Raw genomic sequence first — 19777 nt, 5'->3', positions numbered from 1 at the left:
ACAATTGTATGTGCAATGAACTCCTTGGGGAGGCTGCAGCTAAAAAAAATAGCTCAGGTACCGCTTTCTGCAAGCACTGTCCATAGGCGAATTGATGATATGTCAGAGGATATTGAGGCACAGTTGTTAGAGAGGGTGAATGGGTCACCGTGGTACGCCATCCAAGTTGGTTGGTTGCAGGTCACTGGCCAGAGTGTTTGAGTTATGAGCCGCTGCAGAGATTTCTTACAGAAAAAAAAAGTCACCGTTAGCTGCATATTTTAGTGATGAGGGCTGGGTGTCAAAACTCGCTTACCTGTGTGACATATTCGGGTTGCTTAATGACCTCAACCTGTCACTGCAGGGGAGAATGACGACTGTCTTTAAACTGGCAGATAAAGTTGCTGCATTTAAAGCCAAGCTTGATTTGTGGGTACGACGAGTGGATCGGGGTGTATTTGATATGTTCCAAACAGTAGTGGGGGTTTTGGGAGAGACTGAGGCCAGGGCTTTGAACCGGTTCAAGGAACGAAAACGAAAACCGGGAACTTTTTGTATTTTACAGGGAACAGAAATGAAACCATAAACGTTATTATTTTTTATGTTCTGGAACAGGAACACTTATTTAAAAATAATGGTAACCGGTTAATACCGGTTTTATTTCGTTCCTGTAATCTGCTTTTGTGACTGCATGATTTCTTTTATTTTTATTATTATTGGCTGTTAGGCATATTTTTTGCATCATGGAAGGCAATTTACTCTCGTTAGGCCTAATGTCAGTCACAAATCTTTGTTTTTTTGTTGTTTGTTTAAAAATGCCAGGTTGGTATAGCCATTTTTTTAGTTTTTGCGAACTGTTAAATGTGAGCCACTGTTATTACAGGCTATAATTAGTAGGCTATGTTTGTTGATAAACAATAGGCCCTACCTGATGAAATAGGCCTAATTGCAAGTAGGCCTAAGCAAGACAAAACAAAAGACTTGTTACGGTATGAGTAGGCCTACTGGATGGCCTTTCCCCCCCCGACAGTTGGAATTTGTTGTTGCCCAAGTGGCATAACCACGTGTCTTAATAATGTCGTTACGTTTGTGTGGAAATGTTCTTTTTTAACAATAAACTACACATTTGAAATAATTGTAGGCCTATTTAATTATTATTATTAATAATATAATTATTATTATTTAATAATGGTTGTAATATTATTACATTTGGTTTAAGCTGGATGAGAAAGACGTGACATAATTCTATAGCATTAAACAGCTGAGAGGAACGAAAATTAACCGCCCGAACAGTATTTTTTTTGTTCTAACCGGTTCGAACGCCAATTTATTGGTGGAACTCATAACCGGAAACGTTATAATTCCGTTTCTGTTCGGAACGAACCGATTGGAAAAAAAAAAACGGTTCAAAGCCCTGACTGAGGCAGGGCCCTTTCTCTCGCAGCTGGTGCGTGATCACCTTGTTGCGCTTTCAAATGAGTTTGAGCGTTACTTCCCATCCTCCAAAGATCCACGACAAACCAATGAGTGGGTCCGCAACCCATTTGTCCATCCCGAATAGTCCTAACTTGTCAGCGGAGGAGGAAGAGCAGTTGATCGAAATTGCAAATGACGGTGGTCTTAAGAGTGTGTAGGCTATGAGGAAGCCTCTCTGGCGGGTTTTTGGATGAAAACCAAAGCAGAATATCCCGAGATAGCCGTAAAAGCGCTGAAAACGTTGCTACCATTTCCCACCACGTATCTATGCGAGGCCAGTAATGCATGTTTAGTTCCCATGTTTTGTTACCATATTTTGTTAAGCATGTTCACACATGATAGATGTAGCTTCAAGTTGTTCAATTTTCATAGTTCATATTGTTCAATTTTCACTTCTTCAAGTTCACGTTTTTCACATTTTTAAAAGTTCGTTACCTTCACTGTTCATACATAACTGGAGCTAGTTTTTTTCAAGTAATGCATGCACAACACGGAACATGGAACCCCGAACCCCACCCCCAACCCCCCCCCCCACCGGTCCGTGAAAAAAAATGGGAATCAAACCGGTCCATGGTACATAAAAGGTTGGGGACCCCTGTACTAGGAGGCTGGTAGGGTAAGACCCGGGTGATGTCTAGGTCAAATAATTCTGACATTTATGTTCATACACACAGCCCACCCGCTTGACATCTGGATCATGCCAGGTTTCCAGTGTATATCTGAAAGTGGCTTAAATTATTAAACTACTCCCATATAGGTTTTGAGGTTCCTACTAGCTACCCCACATGCCATTTTTGACCACTGAAAATGACCAAATAAAATCACCCCTAGTTTTATCCTTAATTTCTCCACGTTCATATGCTGTGGATATTACAAATATTGGCACAACAATAATAAAGTATTGTGTTTGTAGACAAAATACTGATTGATGTTATGTGGTAGGGGTGGCACGGTTCACGGAACCCACGGTTCAGTTAGTGTCACGGTTTTAGGATCACGATTTTCAGTTCTGTACAGTCCTTGTGTGCGTGTGTCTCAATTCGATTAACAGACACCCTCCTTTTTAAGTCTAGACTTAAAACATACCTCCTTAGTGCCTCCCATAGTTAGGTATGGTGCAGTGTGGAACTTCATCCACTTCAGGTTTTTTTGGAATGGACACCCTGCTGTGTGACCACCCTGGCTCGTGTGACTGGCACCCCAGTCATCCGTGCGATGGTGGTCACTGACCATACCTGCGCTGGTGTCGACTACCCTTCACCATGGACTTTTCATGTGTCATATGTCTTTTGCCTATTCTCACTATGGTATAACACTATATAGTACCATTGATGATATACTTATTGATATTAACCATTTTGATTTATAGTAATACTAAATTACAAAACTGTCACAAATCTTTGAAACGTGTGTGAGATTATGATCAAATTATTTATGAACCATAATCTAATTATACAGTTGTCAGACCTGAGAGTGACACTCCTAACTACTTCTTACCTCTTTGACTCTCTCTCTCTGGGAATCAAGTAGGTACTGCTGTTGAAGACATTCTCTCTCCTTTGCGACTCTTCTTTCCTCCTCTTGTTCCTGCTGTTTTCGTTCTAACTCTTCCTTCTCTCTCTGCCTCCTCCTCTCCTCCACCTGAGTGTTGATCGCTCGCTGTATCATAACCACACACACAAACATGAGGCATTATATTCTTTTAATCATGACAATAGCCGGTGTTGTTGTAACTGTGTCATGTTGTTGTTTGAACAGATTAGATGATAAAATGGTTGACCTGACTACCTGGTGCTCTAACTGCTTCAGACGCTTCCTCTCTCTCTCCTCTAACTGTGCAGGGTCCAAAAGAGCAGTCATAGTGCGCAGGTAGCTAAAAAGTGAAGGATATATAATCAACATAATTCAAACATATACAACACATACACATATCATGGCCCAATTTTATGCATTTTCTTTGTGGTTCTTCAAATAAAAAAGTGTGAGCATGACTACAATAGCTGCATTGTGATTAGTGCTGCCACTAACAACTAATTTTTCGATTAGTCGACTAATCTAAACGACTAATTTAGTGTGTTTGTTATTTCATTATGTCCATTTTATTTTGAACTCAACTGAAGGGCCAAAACATAAAATGTCACCTGTGCCATAAATAATATAAATAATTTAGGTTAAAACATTTGGTAACACTTTACTTGATGGGTGAGTTCATAACACATTCATAGCAGCTGTCATAAACTGCACATAAAGCATTCGTGACTGTTTCATGAGACATGACTCAACATTCATACCAAACCTTTTATGAATGTGGAAGACAGAACGATAACAACTTGTCAAAATAAAAGTCCAACAATCGCAAAGCAGCATTGCCATTTTTCTCTCCAGCCTTTGCAAATATTTCATGAATATCTTATGAAGTCTACATCGAATGTCACTTTACTATACAAGTTGTGAAGTATTCATAATCACTGAATTTAACACTGGGAGGTAAACTAGCCTACATTCAGCTGACCCGTATTTGTGTAACCTGGAACGGTTGGACATACCGAGTAGCAAAAGATGAGAAATCATCTGCAAAGGTATCATAAAACAAATACATTTTTATGAAACAAAAATTATTTGCTTGACCATGTTCTGTCTTTTTGGCACTGGAGTAGCCCATTGACTCAGATGTGACGTGATCAGGTAAGAGGTTTGGAACAAAAACGGCAATGCTGCTTTGCAATTGTTGGACTTTTATTTTGACACATTGTTGTCGTTCTGTCTTCCACATTCATGAAAGGTTTGGTATGAATGTTGAGTCATGTCTCATGAAACAGTCATGAATGCTTTATGTGCAGTTTATGACAGCTGCTATGAATGTGTTATGAACTCACCCATCAAGTAAAGTGTTACCAAACATTTTATGTCACTTACTGCAAACATCACCTAACCAACCGCTACAAACAAAAACAAACTGAGCAAGCCTAGCCCATAAAAACATAACAAACTGTTCCAGCAAATCACAGACGAGATGCGCGAGTTTCAATTGCACGGGAGCAGCACGGGAGGAATGGGGAGGAAGTAGCGAGCTAGCTCTCTGTTTTCTTTGAAAGTCAACAGAAGTGACGTTACCCTGCATCGCTTAGACTAGAGCACCTTTAACCTCATAAGTAAACTGCTCAAAAACATTATGTATTAACAATCTAAGCATAAGTATCAGCATTTTCATTAGGCTATAGTATATCATGGGTGCGTTCGTATTTTCCATCTGACATGTTGTGGACGCTCCGAGAGTGTGACGCTGTTTACACTTGCGTGCATGGCGGGGTTTAAAACATTACTGCCAAAGTCTAAGTAGCCTGTTTAACATCTAAAGGCAGTCATTGTACTTCTCAAGGGTTAATAAACAATACAGACTATTTGAGACGGGAGACCAAAAATATATAGGCGGTCAATAGTAAAGCGACACGTCCACTAAAAAATTGCCATTGACTAATTTTCATGGTCAATTACGTTGACTAAGTCGACTAATCGCGGCAGCACTAATTGGGATGTCAGAGATAATTATGACACACCCAGGCTAGCAATTTACTTCACTTGCACATATATTCAGTTTGAAGGTAGTTAACTAAACAGGCAGACAAAAACCTTGCTTTCGGGGGGTTGTTTCCAGATGTTGTGTCCACACTGGACCTGCCTTGGCTGTCTCTTCCAGACACACTTACGGCCTCCCAGCCACTGGACAATGTTCTTGATGGAGAATGGTGGCGTGACGGGGAGCTGCAAAGCTCTGCCTCTCCCTTGTCATAAGGCAAAAATGAGGGCTGAGGCAGAAGACTCTTATGTAAGGAGTCAAAGTGCATTGCCCAGCGGTCATGGTCCTCGGCCTAAAAACAATTATGTTAGTGAGAACATGAGCATTCTGGAACTACAACATTTTTTGATTAATAGCCATGAACCAGTCAGGGCAAAATCATAATTTAAAAAGGTAAAGTTCTAAGTTGTAGTTCATATAGGTCATACAGGTCATATACTGTACTTGGTTGTGAAGTAGTTTCTCCTGCCTGCGTCTCTGCTGGACCTCTTGCCTCTGCTGATCCAGCTCCTGCAGCCAAAGCCTCTGTTGTTCCTTCTTTGCTGTACTGAATGCCTCATCTGAAGGAGCTGCCTCCTGACCAGTTGAATCAGAAGTTCACATCAGTCTTTACAGATTACTGGCACATGCATATCTACCATTAGAGCAGTTATACTCTATGCTCAATGGTCACGCTACTGACAATATTTTACAAATTACGACTGTATGACAATGAACCCCAATATCATGCTAAAGAAAAATCATACCCCCAGGACAAAAGCAGAGCGGATGGCAGCAGGTAGGTCCCTTTGGCTGCTGAAGGTTGATCCCTGGCTGTCTGTATCTCCCATACCAGAGGCTAAACGCAACTTCTCTTTCTGCAGCTGAAACACACAAATCCGTCCACATTCATTGGCACCAATAGAATGGTTTGCCAATGGTTTCTCCAAAAAGTGACCTTGGTGCGAATAGATTTTATAGGGCTCTATCTCGGTGATCTAATACACATGGTCACTCACAAATAGCTTAGGCAAGGCAATGCAAGGCAAATTTATTTGTATAGTGCATTTCTTACACGGTGGCAATGCAATGTGCTTCACACAAAAACAATGATAAAACAGATAAATAAAAATATAGAACTACATACAATTTTAGTAATAGTAGGAAAAAGTAAAATGTATACATAATGACAGCAAAGAGCCATTTAAAAATAGATCGTAGGTTTCAATAGTAGTTGCTTATGTTGTGATCTAAGGGGTCTTGGTTGAGAATATTGTTTAAACAGGTCATGTAAGTAGTTTGGCCCCATCCCCTTCAATGACTTAAAGCTGCAGTTGGCAAGATTTTTTTGATCATATTCACTGAAACTGAGACTATGCGCCGACAGAACAACATAAATCAGCCGGTTTTAGAAAGAAAAAAAAAAAAATCACACTCCACCCGCACTCCACTAGAGCCTGTTATTTGTTTGCAAGTTAGTTGCAAAAATCCACAGCTCCCGGTTCTTCTGGTCCAATCAAAGCAGGGCTGTGTGAGATCTGACTGTCAATCACAGTCTGGTGCACACTGACGAGCACAAACTCGATGAGAGGGTGCTCGGTGGTCGTGGGGGAGGGGCATGAGAGTAAATATTCAAAATTTTGGCTAAGTCCCTTCAATCTGTTAGACTTGCCAACTGCAGTTTTAAAGGGAGCTATAGCTCTTTCACCAAAATAGATGTTTAAGGCCTCCAAATTAACTTGACACTGAACATAATCATTATGCTTTTTATGATCTGAAATGAACTTACCCTGACTGGTGCATCCCTAGAGCTGGATTTAATTTGCCTCGTTCCTCCTGGTAGTGTAGCCTCAGCACTTGCTGTCTCCTGACGTTTTTCAAGTAACTGGTCATCTGAAAAACAATGCTTTTTGTTTTTGATGTCAACTTACACAACTTAAACATCCAGAGCCTAGGTTGGGTGCGTGCGCGCAGCATGGGGTCAGAAAAATGGCACAGCTAATAGACCGGCATGTTGAGCTGTCAAGATATGCACTGCATGTCGTTGTTACCCATGGGCCGCGAACCGTACCTAATAAATTAGTCTTAGCTAATGGCGATTGAAAATTCAATGGTATGGAAAGCTTTCTGACCCCGATATGCGCACACCAGAGGTCTGTCCGCCCGCTCCCGCAATATTCTGTCCCGCTTCCGCATTAATGTGTCATTTTTAGTCCCGCTCCCGCCCGCATCTGTAACATGATGTCCCGCTCCCGCCCGCTAAAGCCCGCATGCAGGAGGAATAGCCGATTCAGTTTTTCTTTCTGTCTTACGAAAGGAGCACACACACCTGAGAAAGACTCCAGATGTCAGTTTCTTGGTTCTGAATGTAGGCTAACAACTGAAGTAGGCCTAGTCTGGTGCCCTCTTCCTCTGTCATGCTTTAGATTTCGAGTTTTGACAATGAGCAGCAGGAACAAATTGAACGTAAACGACAATATAGGCTATAGGCCTGCTTTCCGTCAGTTATGCTTAAACCCCGTTTTTTTAATGCTGCCTAACAGAACATCCAGCTAAACTACAATTATGAACACTACTTTAATAATTTACATATTTAATTTTACGCACACATTTAATTTGCGGGAGTGCAGTGAATCATCGGTTTGTCCCGCACCCACGAACGCACCTCTCTCATCCCACCCGCTCCCGCAAAGAGCTTTCAAAAGTTGTCCCGCGCCGCACTCTTTGAAGTGATGTGATGTGAAGTTTCTTTTTCTAGTGTGGGCAAGTAGTCGGATAATAAGCAGGATAATGTATGGAACGGCGGTCATTATCGGGAAAATAAGTCCCTTCAGGGCGAAGCAAGACCCCTCTGCTGTGCGTCGGGATCCAGTTTGTCCTGTTGACGAATTTTCCCAACAATGACCGGCATTCTATACCTTATCCCTTACATCTTTTCCATTTACTTGTAGCATCTTTTACAACCCATTGCCTTGTACAAACATACAAAAATAGTTAGTCTTCCACACCTAACTCTCTCCGCCACTGTGCTCTCCTGGCCTCCAGAGCTTCTTTGTCAAGTTCCCGCTCTCCCAGTTTACCAAGGAAGCCAGCAACTGTGCCATTCAAAACTATTCTGAGGAGAAAAGGAGAAAAATCAGATCAACAGCTGAAATTGATATTTTCTTGTTAACTTCTTGTGAACCTAAGGGTAGGATACTCTTACTTATTGTCTTTCCCTTTTTCCTGTGCACTCCCATTCTGACGAAGGTTTCCATCTGAAATGAGTGCCTCATGAGTTTCTCTTGACATGGCTAGCCCATCCTCTCTGGGATTGTCTGTTATTGTTTGGTCAGTAAGACAAACATATATATATATTACATACCTATAAAATACTTATGAAATATAATTATGTTTAAAGGAATGATCCACAGTAAAAACAAACTAGGGTCTATTTATGGATGATAAGTTCAAATTTTAGTTTGGGAGCAAAAATTCATTAATCTGAGGAGTTTTGAGCTAGACCGCTGTTTGCATTAACAATGATTTATTTTTAAACCACTGTCAAGGCTCAACATAGCATTACAGTTCGATAGTAGTGTGGAATGGGTCCTTACAGACAAATCGAAGCATTGTAAACTTTATGGTTATGGTTATAGTATTTAGCAGACCAAAAGTGATTTACAGAATATGAACATTAGGCATGACATGACAAAATATGAACACTTGTAAGTGGTTTAAAAATAGTGATTTGTTTTGATTTGGTGCCTTGCGTATTCACTATAAGCCATTGCGTTGAACAGTCTACCTCAAAACTCCGATTAACATATTTTTACTCCCAAACAAAAGTTTAACAAAAGTCATCATCCATAAAATGTCCATAGGTTGTTTTTACTTTGTATCATTCATTCAATGCTGTCAATGGCAATTGCAATTATTAATTTGATTTGTGTAGTGATTTGATATTTTGTTAAAATATAGATCTTACCCATCTGTGTTTTGGAATGAGTATCATCTTGTTCCCCTGGACAGGCCGTTTTGTTTATGTTGCTTAGGATCTGTTGTAGCTGATCTTGTGTCAGACAAACCAGGCTCTCTTTTGGATTATTCTTTTGGATTTCATTTGCCGTCTTCGTCTTGTGAGTGTCAGACCTCTTTACTGATTGCACTCTAGCCACCCTTTTAGCTTTTATCTTCCCTGTACCATTAAGCACTGCATGGTTGTCCACATTCGCAGTGGTGGTATCTGAAGTATTCTTATATGAGCCTGGGCTTATTCCTTCAGTCCTCTGGGGCCTCTCACGTGAAGCCTCTTGAGGCACTTGCTTTGAGGCAGTGATTAATTTCGGAGGTCTGTTTCTTGGGGGATTCTGTTGACGGGAGTTTTTTTTTTGTTATGGTTGACATTTTCATTTGCATGAAATATCTGGTAATGGAAACTGACAAAAAAACTAAATCTGTAAAACTTGCCTTGCTAGATTTATTTGAAGTTTTGGATTCAAACCCTAAAACAGAAACAAATCAAGTTTATCTACCAACATTCCAGTTGTCTTTTTAGATTTTTTTCTTTTCATTCATCCTCATGCTGTTCTCAGACCCATACACACACATATACCCCTCACACACACCCTATCCAAACGTTCTTCCTACATACTTCCACACAAACTTTCATGCCCACACACCCACCCCTACACACATCCACACACACCACATTGGTCATGCTACAGTGCCTTTCCTTGATAGCTGGTCGATCTCACGGCTCCACTCTTTTTAAAGCTTCATAAATTGTAGTCCATACATTATCAAATTGTTTATCTTTATTGCTGTCTTCCGGGTCATTCCACGTCAGTTCAACCAGGTCCCACGCACTTAGGTCTCAAAAAATTCTGAAAAAATTACCAGGTGTACCCATGTTACCCAGGAGACACACTGTAAAATTACTCTTATGTAAGATCAATACTTTCCAAGATACAGCCAGTTTTACAGGGGGGGGGGGGTGTCGATTTTGTCCAGCCTCTTTTTCTTGTCAAAGTTCACAAGCCCACAGCGCAAGAACTAAACCATGTAGGAGGCTCAAATTTTGCATGCTGGTACATAAATAGGAATAGTATGTAGCAAAATCGTCACGTTTGGTCTGGATAATCCTGCATGGTCATAGCTGTCCCTCAAAGTTGATACAAATTTTATTGGAGTTTTTGGCGTTTCTGTTTAGGCCTTCAGAAGACATATTTGTACTCAACATAGGCTCTTGATTTATTTTCCTTACTGAGATAAGTAGAAACACTCTCACAAAAAACAATGAACAGAAAATAAATTCCTTTAGGGTCTGAACAGCAGACCTTAGAAGTCTAAAGAATCATTTTGGTTATCATTTTCAGAGCACCCAAACACCTTGTGGGAATATACAAAGATTTTTTAAATATTTTTTTCTTTATTCTCCATGATCTTTTCTTTTAAAAAAAAAAAAAAGAGGCTGGACAAAATCGACACCCCCCTCCCCCTGTAAAACTGGCTGTATCTTGGAAAGTATTGATCTTACATAAGAGTAATTTTACAGTGTGTCTCCTGGGTAACATAGGTACACCTGGTAATTTTTTCAGAATTTTTTGAGACCTAAGTGCGTGGGCCCTGGCTGAATTGACGTGGAATGACCCTTCCGATATTGTACTTTCGATATTCAAATAATATTTCATTAATCTTTTCCAATTTTCGAGGGATGGTGCTTCTTTATTTTTCCAATTTTGCAAAATTACCTTCTTATAAACCGGTGAGAAGAAAATAGTTTGCCAACCCCAATGGGTATCTTATATTTTCAATATTTTAAAAGAGACAGATTTTTTGTGTGAGCACAAACTCATGCTTGCAGACACTTGACATCCACTTTTCAATTTGATCCCAGATTTCTCGAATGTTTCTGCAATACCAAAAGGCATGGATGAGGTCACTTTGTGTGCTACATTTTAAACATTTATCTGAATGTATGTATTTTATCTCTGCTATAGTATATTCATGTCATTATTTTGAAATAGAGATGCACCGATTGCAATTTTCTGGGCCGATACCGATTTCCGATTTTTCATAGAGTTTGACCTGCCGATACCGATTTTAGCCGATTCCGATTTCATTTCTTCTAACCATTTTACAGCACATACACAAATAGTTATTTTCTATCTTTTCTTTGATAGAACATGTTAATATAGACATGTAATCAACTTATCAATAATGAAATGGTTGTTAAAAAAATGGAACTGGTGAGCAGACAGATTCTTCTTCAAGTCTAACTTTAGTTGCAGTATCAAATTATGGATTAAGTTATGGAACACCCATTTTATTCTTCTCACATCCAATGTCCAACTAAAGATATAAGAAAAATTGTCATGATACATTTGAACATGCTACCATGTAACATATTTTCATATGCATTGATGAATTTATGGCAGGGCGAGGGAAAAGTGGTTGTAGCCTAGGCTATCACCAAACACAGGGGAGGAGAAGTGCTAATAGCGATTAGGTGCTCCACCTTATATGAAAACAGTGCACGTCTGTTTTGCGGTGAAAAAATTAAATCCAAATTCCGGTTAAATTCATCAATTAGGCTATAGGCCTAGAAACTTTCAGAGACGGCTGATTCAGTATTCAGAGCATCAGTTTTCTTGCCTTTCTAATAGGCTATCATTTGTTCACTTTCACGACATCCACTTCTCAATCTACTAGGGTATTTTAAGGCATAGCCCTAGTCTAATGCGGCAGTAAATAGTTCCGAGTATTTTTTTAAGTGGAGTAGAACTACTAGGGCTACTGTATGTTGCTGCTTGTTGACATCTTATTATGTAGCCTATGATCGCTAAACTTTGATTATTTTTAATGTCGCAATCGGTTATCTCCGTTCAGCAGCGCTTGTGGTTCAGCTGTGGGCACGCAATTAGTGGCGGTGATGAGCAATGTTTACGTAGCCTATTGAAGTGACAGCTTAGTAAATTCCACGCAGTAGGCCAATGGCAAAGCACAGCGTTTGTTGCATAGAAAACTTAGTAGCCTATTAGCGCTTTCTTTGTAGCCCTACATCCAGCCCTGAGTGTTGGCCTGGTTGCTAGCTTCTTCAAACCTTGCAAACTCAACTGGGTGTTGTTACAATTGTGGCGCACAAGTGCATTTGACCGGGATAAAATCGGCATGTCTCAGACTGACCGGCCGGTCGCCGGTCATGGCCGATCACGTGAAAATCGGCCGATTCCGGTCACCAGCCGATCTATCGGTGCATCTCTACTTTGAAATTAATTAATCGTAGGTTTTCATTTGTAGTGACCTTATTTGTAAGTCGCAAACATTCCTTCCACATTCTCCACGCATCTTTTGTGTTTAAGTCTACAGTCCATTTATTATATATATTTTCTAATAGTTTTTCATTGCCTTCAGCTTTAATAATAATGACATATGTAACCCCTATTAATCTCCTTTTTATCCACTTCCTTTTTCAAAATATTCCTTATTTCTGCAGCTATTCCGTATTTGAGGTCCATATTGTCCCTTATCCAATTTTTCAATTGTACCTAAACTTTTCTGTATCTTTTTGTCCATATTTATCCTCTAGTTCCTATATGAGCATATTGATCCTTGGTTTATGATATCTGCACACACACACACACACACCAATACATGTGGTTATTTTACAGAAAAATATAAATAGCCTACTGCCTACTGTCATGGCCAAAATCCAGCAGTTAAACTTCTAAAAAGAGAGTGTAGGAAGACTGAAAGAAAATGGCGTAAATACAAACTTCAGATCCACTATGAAATCCATAAAGAGATGCTCCGCACATATAACTCTGAAATATGCAAAGCAAGACAGTCTTTCTTTTCTAACATTATCAATAGAAGTTCAAATAACACTCGTATTCTATTTTCAACTGTTGATAAGTTAACAAATCCCCCCTCACAATTAGCGCCTGAACTTCTCTCAACTAATAAATGCAATGAGTTTTCATCTTTTTTTAAAGGTAAAATTGACAAAATCAGACTCAACATATCTGCTCAATTACAAATTCAACAACCTTAACTTCCAGCAACAAACAGAGGGAAACTAAACTTGATGTCAGAGTTCAGCTTGATAGACTACGAAACACTTGAAAAAACGGTACAGAAAATCAGCTCTTCCACATGTGTCTTAGACACTCTGCCTACCAATTTCTTCAAAACTGTTTTTTCACCTCATAGCGGATGTCCTTCAAATTGTAAATGTATCACTGCTGTCTGGCACCTTTCCTAAGTCACTGAAAACAGCTGTTGTAAAGCCACTTCTCAAGAAGAATAACCTGGATGCCTCCATGCTAAACAATTACAGGCCCATATCCAATCTACCTTTTATTGGCAAAATTATTGAAAAAGTAGTCTTTAATCAATTAACCACCTTCCTAACATCAAATGGGTATTTTGATTACTTTCAGTCTGGTTTTCAGGTAAATCACAGTACTGAAACAGCTCTTATTAAAGTTTTCAATGACATACGCCTCAACACAGATTCAGGTAAAACATCAGTCCTAGTGCTACTGGACCTTAGTGCAGCATTTGACACTGTTGATCACAATATTCTACTACACAGACTAGAACACTGGGTTGGATTTACAGGCATAGTTATCAGCTGGCTAAAATCATATCTACAAGAAAGGAGCTTCTTTGTTGCCATCGGAAACTGTACCTCAACACCAACGTCTTGACCTGTGGTGTTCCCCAGGGGTCGATCTTGGGGCCACTATTATTCAACCTCTATATGCTCCCACTTGGACAAATCATTCAAAATAATTTGATTTCATATCATAGCTATGCAGATGACACACACATTTACTTAGCTCTATCACCAAACGACTATGGTCCTCTTGAATCTATGTGTCAGTGTATAGAACAAATCAACACCTGGATGTCTCAAAATTTTCTTCAGCTGAACAAAGAAAAAACTGAAGTAATTATATTTGGTAAAAATGAGGAAAGACTTAGGGTTGCCACTCTCCTTGACACAAAAGGGTTGAAGGCAAAGGATACTGTTAAAAATCTTGGTGTATTAATTGACAGTGATCTAAATTTCAACAGCCACATGAAAGCGATAACTAAATCAGCTTTTACCACCTCAAAAATATTGCCAAACTCAGAGGGCTGATGTCAAAATATGACTTAGAAAAACTCATTCATGCATTTATCTCCAGCAGGGTTGATTACTGCAATGGACTGTTCACAGGCCTTCCTAAAAAAAGACTATTAAACAGCTTCAGGTGATACAAAATGCAGCAGCTAGGACTCTAACAAAACTAAAAGAACTGACCACATTACTCCAATTCTTAAGTCCTTGCACTGGCTTCCAGTAAGTCACAGAATTGACTTTAAAGCACTATTGCTTGTTTATAAATCAGTAAATGGAGCAGGACCTAAATACTTGTCAGACATGCTTCAGCAGTACACACCTTCTCATCCTCTCAGGTCCCAGGTGAAAAACCTGCTAGTAAAACCTACAGTTAGAACTAAACATGGTGAAGCAGCTTTTAGCTGCTATGCGGCTCAGCTGTGGAACCAACTTTAGGATGACATTAAAAAAGGCCCCAACTGTAGCTAGTTTTAAATCTAGACTTAAGACCAAACTGTTCTCAGATGCTTTCTGCTAACTGTGCGAAGTTACAAATTCTGAATCTGCCTTGATAATTATTCTACTTTGTCTTTTATTACTTTTTTTTTACTACTTTTGCCTTTGTTTTTGCTTACTAATTATTCTTTATTTTTAAATGATTTTACCTTGTGTTTTATGTTTTCTTTTTATTATGATCTTTACCTTTTAACTATTCTTTGACTATATTGCCCTTCTATGCTTTTATTTGTTATTATTGTTTGGTTTTGTTTATGTAAAGCACATTGAATGACCTCTGTGTATGAAATGTGCTATATAAATAAACTTGACTTGACTTGACTTGACTTGTCATGCAGTGCATGGGCTACAGTGCACATTTGGGAAGTTATGGTAGGCAAACTTGGAGTAGTGTTGTCACAATACCAAAATTAATGTTTCAATAACGGGCCCCCACCACCTTGACGTCATCAGTGTCATCATTCACACCAGTGGCCATCCTAGATTCTGCTTGACTCTCTCCACACACATGTTAGCATTGTAGTATCATTTCCATCTGTCTGGTGATTTTGACTGGATTTATTTTAATAATCCCTACCATTATGTGTGCCAGGTAAACTAAATCGCTGAAGCAAGCAAATACTCTTACCGTGGCTGGTAAAAATCAGCCTGGGCTTTCCATTTTCGAGCTCAAATAGCAAGCCATCTCTGTGGAGTGAATATAACGTTAACAGGTATCCTTTCTTTCATGTAACTGTAAAGTTATTAGCAGCTACACACAACGTTACTTCGTTTAATTTCCATACATAGGTAGGCATTTGGTAGCCAGCATACTTTACAATACTTTAGCTCGCTTGCTTCCAATGGCATTTGGTAGCCAACATACTTTACAATATTTTAGCTCGCTTGCTCCAATGGTTCACTTCAACTGTCTCTGGTTTCCTTCTTAGCACTATGTCATGTTAACCTGCAGGTGACGTTAGCTAACAGCTAGCTGGACTTTAACTTTACCGCTGTGCGGATACCTATGTCGAATACACTGAATATAACTTAAGTTAACTATTTGATGACACTAAGTTCACTGTAGCGGAATATTTCATAGTTGTAAGATGTTAACGTTACGTTACCGTTAAAATAACGCCAGCGAGATAATGCTACGTTAGCCTGGTCAAATGTTCATGTGAACCATATAGAAATAAACGCACTTACCCCAGATTCATAATTAACGTATCTGGTCATCTATGTTAGAATCTTCTTGCAGTAAATGTTTTTTTTTTTTTTTTGAAACTGCCTGTCATACCTCATGCAAAATCATAAACAGCAGAGAGACATAACCAGAACGTAACATACACTTCCTGGACAGTGGGTGTTGTGTAGTTACCATAGACATGGTTGCTGACCGCAACAAATAAAAGCTAGCTGGATTGGTCAATTTCTGGGACTAAGACGAGCCTTCATTGGTTTTCAGCATAGCATCAGCATTACGTGAACTGCGGACAAGGGCATCTGGGAATGACAAGGACCCAGTGCAAGGACCGCCCCCTTGATTACTTAGTTTTTCCCACAGCGAGTGTTCATGTGCTTTGCCGTTGGAATGTGTGACAAACACGGATGCCACAACAAAGGTTAAAACATACGCTCACTAATCCTAAATAAACAACTGTATTTGCTTAAAATATAGTGTAAGACGCTTGTGAAAGAAAGATATGCAGCTTTCAGTGACAAAAACGACACATTCCCAAGTTCACATTAAAACTGTTGGACATGAAAGGCCACATGGACTACAAACGAACTACAACGTGACCACAAAAGTAGTGATGGCGAACTGAAGCTTTCTGAACCAGTGAAAAAAAAGTTCAGTGCTCGAAGCTTCAGAACTCTATGAGGACTTCTGCTGGTGAAAGTTAAGGATAGTCACAAAATGTTTCACAGACAGCCATGAATGTCTTTGAGTCCAAGATAAATAAATGTTGAGCATGAATTAATGGATAAATAAATAATGACATAAATAGGCCTAACTAAGCCTATTTGGGACCCTGCATAATACAAATGTAATTTGGCTGTGAACATTTCTTGTGTTTATAAACAAATACATAAATTTAGGAGGGAGATGAATGAAGACAGGGCACATTGCACACACATATCTGTAATTATATTAAGTACGTAGCAGAGACAAACTGTAAGCTGTGTTGTGTTGAAACTGTGCAATTCAGTCCTGCACACGCCCGGACTTGAACCTGTGAAACAGAAGCATCTCGGAACGGGAGTTGAGCGTGCTGACAATCGAGCTAAAAGCCCAGGCAATATAGCTTTCGTGCCAGCAGCACTCTTGACTGTTGACTCTCCTTCTTCAACAACCCACAACGGCGCGCCCCGTGTCGCGCAACTTTAATGCTTTGATTTAAATTTCGAAGCATTCACGTGGGTGTGTGTGAAATGAAGCTTCGGACATCACTGGTCACGTGATTATAACAAAACGAATCAAGCTCCAAGACAAAGCTTCGCTCTAAATTGGTTCATGTATTTGATACACGCCTCGAATCAGGGGGTTCACGGGTAACATCACTAGACAAAAGTGATGACAAGCCCCTAACTGGGCAACTTTGTTAGCAAATTTTTACCATTCGAACAAAAAAAAAAACCTTAACGAATGTTAAGGGTTGTTTTAAGGACATGTTTGTGCATGCCCATAGCCAGCCACTCTGTCAACAGTCAAAGGCGATTCAAAACGAGTCAGAAAATCGAGACAGGACCCATTGTCAAAATTTCGGTGTCCACCATTCTAGTTAATCCAAAACAAACCAGAAAAGGGACTCAAAGTGCTAAATACCAGAAATCCTTTAACATATAAAGCAGTGGTTCTCGAACTTTTTCTGTCATTCCCCACTTTGGAGGTTGGGAATTTACAAACCCCACATGACCCCATTGACCAGGCAAAATGGTAACTTAAAATATTTTTTGTCCGCATTATGGCTCCATGTTATATTTCCGGCCCCGTTCCGCTGGTTCCAAGTGTTATTTTAATTAATATGTCGGTCTGTTTATGACTCCTATGTTTGTGTGTGATTATTTTGTTTTGAATCTTTAATCTTCCTTGTAAAAAAATGGATTGTTAACAATGGGCACAAAAATTCCTCTGCTACATTGCGCCCCACCTGCCATGTCTCTGTTCCCCACTAGTGGGGCCCACCCCACACTTTGAGAACCACTGATATAAAGAATAAAAACAGAGCAATAAGAATGGCATGAAGAGCAGTAGGATATAGCTATGTGTAAGTACTTTACAGTAATATACATTTGTGAATAAATAAATAGAACACTATGGGTGAGATAGATAGCCTACAATTGTCCGTAGTGCAGAAGGATAGTGCAAATGTCCGTTGTGCGGCTGTTGTTGTCCCTGTCAAGGTTGCCATGGTCATAGACCATAGACTGTAAAAAATAGTCATGGACACCTCAACAAGCACAGGCGAGGTAATGAAGAGAGGGAAGGAATAGTGCAATATATAGGTTAAAGATTTAAATATAAATATAGTGCAAGGCAGTTCAGTGCAATGATTAAAATGTATTAATAACAATATTGTAGTTGTAAGATTGAAGTATTATACATGAGGTAGATGAGCGGAACAGTGTTTACTGACTTTGTTCAGTGTAAGGGTGGGAGCTATTTCTGAGCGTTCAATAGAGTGACTGCCTGGGGGAAGAAGCTGTTTTTGTATCGGCTGGTTTTGGCAAACAGTGCCCTGTATCGCCTACCAGAGCGAAGGAGGTTGAACAGTTTGTGACCAGGAGGGGTCTGCAGAGATGTTTGCTGACCTTTTCCTGACCCTGGACCGGTACAGGTCCTGGATGGAGGGAAAGTCAGCTCCAATGATCCTCTCTGCAGCCCTAATTGTCCGTTGCAGTCTGGCCCTGTCCCGTTTGGTGGCTGACCCAAACCAGACAGTGATGGAGGTGCAGATGGCAATGAATGATGGCTAAGTAGAAAGTGATCAGCAGCTCCTTAGGCAGGTTAAACTTACTTAGCTGTCTTTTCTGGATACAGTCAATGTGGGAAGACCATTTTAGGTCCTGTGAAATGGTTGATCCCAGATTCTGTTGACTCACTCACAGTCCTTGGTGGCCCTGTCAGTGCTTTGTAAAATGTTGCATTAAGACCACAAAAAGTCTACACGAAATAATGAGCATCTGAGCTAACGTTCATTCCCAAACACCCACTACTACACTCTAATTTCAGTCTTCAATTTCTTGCATTTCAACAAAGGTGTTTCAAGTAAGGAAGAGCATGCTTTAGGCTTTAAAGGCTTAAAGTAATGATCATGATCATATTTGTAAAATGTTTTGCTTGCATAAAGGGGGAGTCATTAAGCATAAACTGCTCACAATGGTTGTGGCAATGTACAGAACAAAGACCTCTTTTATTCATACTATTCTTTCTATTCTATACAATGAAACAAATTACTGTATGAAAAGCTTTTCTTTAGGAAACTCGATAGTTAGGCCTATTCAAATACATAATGCCCCATCTTGATTAGAACCTTGTAATGGGAGAACATTTTTACATTGTGTTTGTTAAAAATGACTATTGGCCAATATATCGGTTATCAGTTTTTGAAAAACTCAAACGCCGAAATCGGTATTGGCCCTCAAAATCCCATATCAGATTTTGAGGGCCGAGGGTTCGAGGCCCTTAATTTTTGCGCATTATGATCTTTTGGGTTTCTGCCACCAAAAAGGAACAACGTCTGAAGTTGGGTCATGCCAGTTTGTTGTAGGCTAACTGTTTTGGTATGTGAGGCAAAAATGAATCTAGACTGCATTGTTCAAGGCTTGCATTCAATGTGTTTGCTCATGCCAGCAAAACCTTGGTTGTTTTAGGTTGAGACTTTCCTGTTCACACAGCATTTTGTGTGGATCTATTCCACTCATGTTGTCAGGAGAATACCGTAGCCTAATAGCCTAAGACACTTAGGCCTACTGGTGGGGTATACTACGAAGCATGTTAGACATATCTAGGCTATCTAGACATATCAAAGCTACACAAAGCCTTGACTTGGGGGTATAAGTTAAGTGATACTACGATAGCAGTCATGTGATATATTTGTAAAACTAGGCTTTCAGCTCAGATCTGTGCGCGTTCTCGGTGTTGGGATGATGTTGGCCAATCGCAAGAGACGCAC

At 39.7% G+C, this 19777-nt stretch overlaps 1 protein-coding gene across 4 annotated transcripts in view; it reads right to left on the bottom strand.

Moving 5' to 3' along the window:
* ccdc66 (coiled-coil domain containing 66) overlaps window positions 1-16168 on the bottom strand; it is a 37410-nt gene extending 21242 nt beyond the window's left edge. Inside the window, exons 1-12 of one of the 4 annotated variants that reach the window (XM_048255838.1) lie at window positions 15807-16168; window positions 15247-15305; window positions 9461-9495; window positions 8979-9360; window positions 8217-8328; window positions 8020-8126; window positions 6801-6904; window positions 5779-5895; window positions 5477-5608; window positions 5086-5324; window positions 3244-3328; window positions 2953-3114 (exon numbers count right to left, since the gene is read on the bottom strand). In XM_048255838.1, the coding sequence (XP_048111795.1) occupies window positions 2953-3114; window positions 3244-3328; window positions 5086-5324; window positions 5477-5608; window positions 5779-5895; window positions 6801-6904; window positions 8020-8126; window positions 8217-8328; window positions 8979-9360; window positions 9461-9495; window positions 15247-15305; window positions 15807-15817 (1545 nt within the window). In that variant the 5' untranslated portion in view covers window positions 15818-16168. Of the gene's footprint in view, window positions 1-2952; window positions 3115-3243; window positions 3329-5085; window positions 5325-5476; window positions 5609-5778; window positions 5896-6800; window positions 6905-8019; window positions 8127-8216; window positions 8329-8978; window positions 9361-9460; window positions 9496-15246; window positions 15306-15806 lie in introns of those variants that run through there. The other 3 variants (XM_048255837.1, XM_048255839.1, XM_048255840.1) reach the window with 3 other exon arrangements.
* Window positions 16169-19777: the final 3609 nt, after the last annotated feature.

Source organism: Alosa alosa, chromosome 10 (assembly GCF_017589495.1).
Source record: "Alosa alosa isolate M-15738 ecotype Scorff River chromosome 10, AALO_Geno_1.1, whole genome shotgun sequence".
NCBI classification, from domain to species: domain Eukaryota; kingdom Metazoa; phylum Chordata; class Actinopteri; order Clupeiformes; family Clupeidae; genus Alosa; species Alosa alosa.
The sequence above is the reverse complement of the archived record's forward strand: the minus strand, read 5'-3'. Positions and strand labels throughout refer to the sequence as shown.